The following is a 6,645-nucleotide window of genomic DNA, read 5'->3' as shown; positions in this document are numbered from 1 at the left end:
CCATCATACCCTCGACCACGCAAGGCGCATGCTCGGGCGCTGATTTTACTATTTTGCCCTCCTATGTAATCTATAAATAAGCCCTGAGCTCGTGCTTTGTAACCTACGTGATCTCTTATTCTCAATACAGCAACTACTTTTCTCTCGTGTTCTAGCATTCCAATTGTCTTCTTTGTCTTCTCCAGTCGATCAAACTAGGTATAATCCACATTTCTTTAATAATCTACCGAAAAATCTCTACCCATCTTTCTGTATCTCACCACATATAATGGTTTAATAGTCACGAAAATTGTGTAACAATTACACACTATTTTCGTGAATGTGTATAACAATGTAAAAAGTGTATAATTGTGAAAAGTATGTGATTATAAATCGTGTAAATCGATTTTGCGCGACTATTACATGATTTTAGGTATTGTTAGATTAGGTTACTTAGATTATTACGTTACATCGTTTAGATAAGTTGGATTAGATTACATTGTTTAAATTAGTCGTATTAGGTTAAATTGTTTAGATTACATTGAATCTTGATTAACACTACTTAAGGACGGTTAGGTTATTTACATTGTTTAGATTAGTTGGTTTAGGTTACATTGTTTAAATTAGCTATATTAGGTTAAATTGTTCATATTAGATTGAATATTCGATTACTTAGGTTAAATATGCTTTAATGTATTTTAATTGATTATAGTTATGTTAATCGTGCCACCTGTAGGGGAGATAGATAACATGTTTTGGATGACTGTGTGAAAGTATGACTGTTTGTGTTGAACATATTTTAATTTTAGTTATATAATGCTTGTGTCCTTGATGGGAGAGCAAAGATTAGGTATTTTAGAGATTGGGTCGTCGATGGGAGAAAATGCAAAGGCGCTAGTAATGGCTGACACTCCTAGGTTTAACAATTGATGACTAAAACTTAAGAACCCCAAAAAATAATTTCAGTAATAAATACACTTTATAAAAATGACCTCAACACTTTAACAACAATAAAATCATACAAAAAAAAATATAAATTTAAATTACTAGCTTAAACTCTATAACAATTCTTTTTCGGTATGCTTAAAAATGAGTTTCGATTCAGGGTGAATATAGATGTGTGTTGCAAATGAGCTTCTAACTATGGATTCGTAGATGGTGTAGAACTTTTTGTTATTTTTGCTAGTTCTCAACCAAAACACATGAATGGAGAAAAGATAAAGTGTTTGTGCATTAAATGCTAGAACCGAAAATATGATCATCCAATGACTATAAGATTTCATCTCGTAAAATATGATTTTGTCCCTAACTATCATATTTAGGTATTTTACGAGGAAAGTTATACTTCTACACATGAGGTATGGATTAATATGCCCGAAATTGTAATAAATAGGTATGGTGATGGTAATTAATAGATGTAACTAATGCTCGATTAAAATTAAATATGTTCAAATATAGACAATCATGCTTACACATATTCAATCAAAACATGTTATATCTACTTCTCTCTCATCGACGACGCAATTAAAATACATTCAAGCATATTCAATATAAACAATCGAAGATTTAATCTAATCTAATCCAATCTAAACAATTTAACCTAATAAAACTAATCTAAACAATGTAACCCAATCGAATTAATCCAAACAATGTAACCTAATCAGTCTAAGTGACCTAACATCTAAAATGCCTTAAAGTAGTGTTAATCAAAATTTAATCTAATCTAAAAAATTTAACCTAACACAACTAATTTAAACAATGTAACCTAATTCAACTAATCTAAACAATGTAACATAATCATTCAAAGTAAACCTAATCTAACAACATTTAAAAGGCCATAAGCAATGTTAATCAAGATGCAACACTCACTTTTATAATATTCTCATGATGTCAATTTTGTAGGGAATTGAGAGTTTGATAATTGTTTTGTGATTAAATTGTTTTATCTTATAAAATACTAGTATGTCCATCCGTGCGATGCACGGCGAATATTGAAATTAAACGATATGTTTAAATAAATAAATATAAATATTAAAAAAATTAAAATATAAACAAATACTAAATATGTTTTAAAAATAAAATAAAACAAAATAATCAACATCAATTAATCCAATAACTCAAATTTGAAAACATTAAATTTTCAACTTTATATAAAGTGTAATGATAATTATAGTTATTAAACAATTAAAAATTATTTGATAAAATTAGCATTAATTATTATTATTAGTATTAGTATTAGTATTATTATAGTCTTTATTATTATTATTATTATTATTATTATTATTATTATTATTATTATTATTATTATTATTATTATTATTAAATCTATTTTACAGTTATTATATATCAAGTTAAAGCTAATTTTATGATCTTCAATTTGATATGCATATTAAATATTTTATTATTAGTCATATTAGTAATTTTCAAAAAGAAAGAAAGGAAAATGTATAAGATAAAAGAAAAGAAAAGAATAACAAAAGTTTGAATTGGAAACTAAAAAACTGCCGACTATGTAGTCAAAGTTAGTGGATATATATTTTAATAACTGAAATTTAAAAAAATAACTATAATTTTAAAATATGGCGGGAAAAAATAGCCGTTAAACTGCTCTTTTATATAATATATAGATGATACTTGCTCGTACTTTAATAAAATCTACATAAATTTCGAAGCTAAATTTGGAAGATGTTCTTAATGAAAGTTGTAGATCATCTCGATACGAGTTCGTAAGCGCAAACAGATCGCAAATCAGAGTTTGGACGAGAGAGATGTGGCCAAAACAAAAACATTGCACGTTGATACAGAGGGACCCCACGGTCCTACCTGCGGCCGCTTCCTGTGACCACGGGTGAAAGGCAGAAATCCTCAAAAATGTTGGTCCATACGAGATTTTATTAGTATTTTCAAGTTATGTATTATATTTATCTATTATCCCTATATATAGTTCTTTTTGTTGATCCATTAGACACTTATTTATACCTTTTCATCTCTCTTTTCCATCTTTTAATATTTCTATTTTTAGATAGAATGAAAAATTGTGAACTTTTCTTTTGTAGAAAATGAGGGGGGAAAAATGCATTTAAAGGTATAAATTTTTTGGTATTCCTTATTTTTTCATAATAAATTTATCCATCAAATGAAACATATTATAAATAGATATAAATCAAATAAAATAACAACGGCTAGTTTTTGAATGATACTCCATACAGTATGATTTTATATCAACAAAAGCAGGAAAATAGGAGACGAGTTCTTGTTGCATAATTGATGAAACTATACGATATCTTGTATTTAAAATAATATTTTGTTGGATAAAATGACGTAGTTACAGTTTTGCAAGCATGTAGTGATGCACAAAAGCATAGAAAAAAAGTGTTGGAATAATTAAATGGTGATTGTGTTAATTAGTTGGATAATCTTCCCCACCAATTCTTGTGAGAGTGTGTATTTCCGAGCTTCTTCAAGGTTGATTGTGCATCCCTTAGCTTATTCTTGTAATCTTTCTTCCATTCCTTAAATCTGAGCCTCAGTTTCCGAAGCCCCTCTTGAGGCCCGAGTTTTATGCAAACTCCGTCGTCTTCATCTGCATCACTATTATTGGAATTCGTCGGAATATTATCCGGATTTTGGAATCGATTGGAAAATCTGATTTGAGGAGTGCGATTCTTCTTAGCTGCAGCTAGGCATTCCTGCAAAATGAAATGTTTTGGATTTGTAATTGGAAATTAGGGGAAGAAAAGATTCATACAGGTTAAATCTGACTTGTATATGTGTTAACTGATCCTGCCATTCCTTTTCCATGGATGTCATCCTCTCCTCGCGCTGCTGCCATTTCTTCTCCATTTCCAACAGTTTTGTCTTCAACGCCGCGTTTTCCTCTTTCTTCGCCCTGAGCTTCGCCTCTGCTCGCACCACTCGCTTTTGCAGATCAACCAGAGATGTATACGGAACTCCTTTTTGATCCTGAAATCGATCGGCAATTTTTATGATGAAACTGCAGGGAGAGAGTTCAATTTATGTGTTGTGATCAACAATGTACCTTGGTGTTCTCCCCCGCTCGCCGCCGTTTGATTTGATCGGGATGCATTCCATCGCCTGCAAGTCACCGAGGTAAGTTTAAATCATTTCTTTTTATTTTTTTCTGAGGCGCGAAATTAAAGGCTTTTTTTGATTTACCAGATTGCAAGTGTGCGAGTGCTGCGGCTTGATGCTCAAGATACTTTCTGCCTTGTTTCTGTATTATGATAATAGCAGTAAGAAGTCTGCATCTTTGTTGGTATCCCCTTCTTGCATTTTGGCCTCGGATAACTGCACATACTCACCGGATTGAACAATTTGGAGATTGTTTGGATCCTATATATTGTAAATTGCTTACACGATTGCAGGGCGACGACTCCCCTTGTCAACTCCCTATAGCAGCAACGAACTTGGTGGCCGCGATACCATTTCTGGATCTTGCGTATTCCTCTTTCTTCACATTCTCGAGTCTGTAAACGGATAAAATTTCAATTCAATCCAAACATGACATTACCAAAATAGTTTCATTTCATCTCACCTTTTCCAGAGAGCGATTAACACTTGGTTGCAGCGGCCGCGGCAGGCGGGCTGGGCGGGCCCTGGAGACGGGCCTAACGGGGAGCGGCGGGGGAATGTCGGCCGGCTGTTCCTCCAGCTGCTGCAATTTATCGAGCATCAGCTCCAGCGAGCTGCGAGTCACCATCGCTTTCAATCGTGAAATTGGAATTGGCTTTTATTTTTGGCTTACTCGACTTGAATTTTGGGAGGGATGAAACTGCATGTTGAGAGGCAGCTTTTCAGCCATGCCTTATGCTTTATGATATGATATGATATGAATCTTTTGATTTTTCAGGTTTTGTAGGTCCTGTTGTTACCGCATAAAGATGAAAAATGATTAGTATATCAAGTTATATTTGGGGCTAACAAGTAATTTATTTTAAACAATTTACTTAACAGTCCAAACAATTTTTGAATTAAATTTACAAGATGTTACGTAGATGATGAGTAACAGGGTGAAATAATATTTAGTTGATGTAGTTTTGGGGATCTGCGGAATATCTGTAAATACACTCGTAATTAATCTTTTGATCATTGCTTGTTCAAGGACTAAGTGGGAGTAATCATGAGGAGCCTACTTCTCGAAAACAAGATAATGATTATCATTGTAAATTAAAGATTGTTTTTAATCGCTTTTAGGTAAAACGGTTAATATAAGATTTATTTAAAATGCAGTGGCATTTTAATGAAAGAATTGGGGCCAAGATAATTGGTTGAAATGTGTTCCCTGAAATGGTTCCAAAGATGTGAAGGAAATTATTTTTGATTAGGGATAGTAATAATATGGCCTGTCACGTGGGTATCATAGTCATTGGGCTTAACAAAATTACACTTTATTCCCATGTGCGGGGGTCTCCCTTTCTCTCATACTCATATTATTTTTGCTTTTAAGAAGTAATAATATTTCATAGTAGTATTGAATTTTGCTTTTAAGCAGCCTCTCTTACTATGGTGGCTGCAGTAATTTGTCTTCATTTTGATGCGACTTTGCAATGTGTAGTTTTGAATCTCACATTAATTATTTACGTGACTTCACTATTTCAAAATTTAAATAAGATGATATATTTTGTATATATTTTTTAAAAAATAATATATATTGAATTTTATAAGTCTACGCCAATTAAAATATAAATAAAATAATATAATTTAAATTCTTTCTAATTTTAATATTCATTTTTACTTGAATTTAATATTAATAACTCCATGAAAACACATTGGGTAGGCTATAAGCATATAACACGTAGAAAACCTTGTAACACATTGATATATAATTACACAGTTATACTATTTTATACATGAAAGCATAATAGTTGTCAAATGTTACATAATACTCCATCCGTTCTTATAAAATAGTCCTAGACGGAGATGTCACGAATTTTAATAAAAATTGTTAAGTTTATTGTGAGTGGAGAAAGTGTCTCACATAAAAAATAGTGTTAATAATGATAATTAATTATGTTGTGAGTGAAAAAAATGGTTCACCAAGTGATAGAAATTTTCCAAAAGTAAAAGAAAAAATTATTTTTTGTGAACATCCCAAAATGAACTGGAGTATTTTTTATGGGCTTACAATATAAAGTAATTCTTTAGTAATTCTACGTTGAATTTGGATTATGACACGCTAGTTTGTTGTTAAAACAAATATGCCCCCGTCTCAGTAATAACGTCTCAAATTTTCTTCTTAGTCATCTCATTTATAATATCTCAATTCAAAAAGAAAAATAAATAGTAGTAATTTTATTTACTCTTTCTATCTCTTTACTCATTTACTTTATCTTTTTTATTTTTTCACTATTTTTTCCATCTATTTTCTCATTTATTTTATCTACATTTTTTTAATATGCGTGCTTTATTTTTTTTAGACATTATTGTTGAGACGTAGAGTACAACATATTAGTGCAATGTAGATCTAATGCATAAATATTGAGGTAATTAGATGGAATAAGATCGTATAAAGCTATAATCACTTTTGTTCTTGTAAACAAAAACAATTAAAAACGGTATATATCTTTTCCCGAAGAAATGCTAAATTATTTGCATTGTCTGTAATATTTTATTTAATGAGTCGGATAAAAATGGAAAAAGCAATAA

The 6,645-nt window shown here is 31.0% G+C and overlaps 1 protein-coding gene across 1 annotated transcript; it reads right to left on the bottom strand.

The window, feature by feature from the left end:
• Window positions 1–3,243: 3,243 nt before the first annotated feature.
• On the bottom strand, window positions 3,244–4,699 carry LOC130985595 (myosin-3-like). The gene is made up of 6 exons (XM_057908659.1): window positions 4,535–4,699; window positions 4,355–4,466; window positions 4,156–4,287; window positions 4,019–4,074; window positions 3,742–3,942; window positions 3,244–3,668 (listed from the first exon to the last, which is right to left on the bottom strand). The coding sequence occupies exons 1-6, from the start codon at window positions 4,697–4,699 to the stop codon at window positions 3,384–3,386; spliced, it is 951 nt and encodes a 316-aa protein (XP_057764642.1). The 3' UTR covers window positions 3,244–3,383.
• Between the last annotated feature and the right edge of the window lie 1,946 nt (window positions 4,700–6,645).

The sequence above is a fragment of the Salvia miltiorrhiza genome, chromosome 5, assembly GCF_028751815.1.
Source record: "Salvia miltiorrhiza cultivar Shanhuang (shh) chromosome 5, IMPLAD_Smil_shh, whole genome shotgun sequence".
NCBI lineage: Eukaryota > Viridiplantae > Streptophyta > Magnoliopsida > Lamiales > Lamiaceae > Salvia > Salvia miltiorrhiza.
This window is presented reverse-complemented; position numbering and strand designations above follow the sequence as displayed.

Bases quoted from the DNA above. Each gene is read 5' to 3' on its own strand.
- LOC130985595 (XM_057908659.1), bottom strand. From the start codon at position 4,699: ATGGTGACTCGCAGCTCGCTGGAGCTGATGCTCGATAAATTGCAGCAG. The intron at 4,288-4,354 runs GTAAGCAATTTA...GAGTATGTGCAG, and splicing joins AGTCGTCGCCCTGCAATCGT to TTATCCGAGGCCAAAATGCA. The intron at 4,075-4,155 runs GTAAATCAAAAA...GGTGACTTGCAG, and splicing joins ACTCGCACACTTGCAATCTG to GCGATGGAATGCATCCCGAT.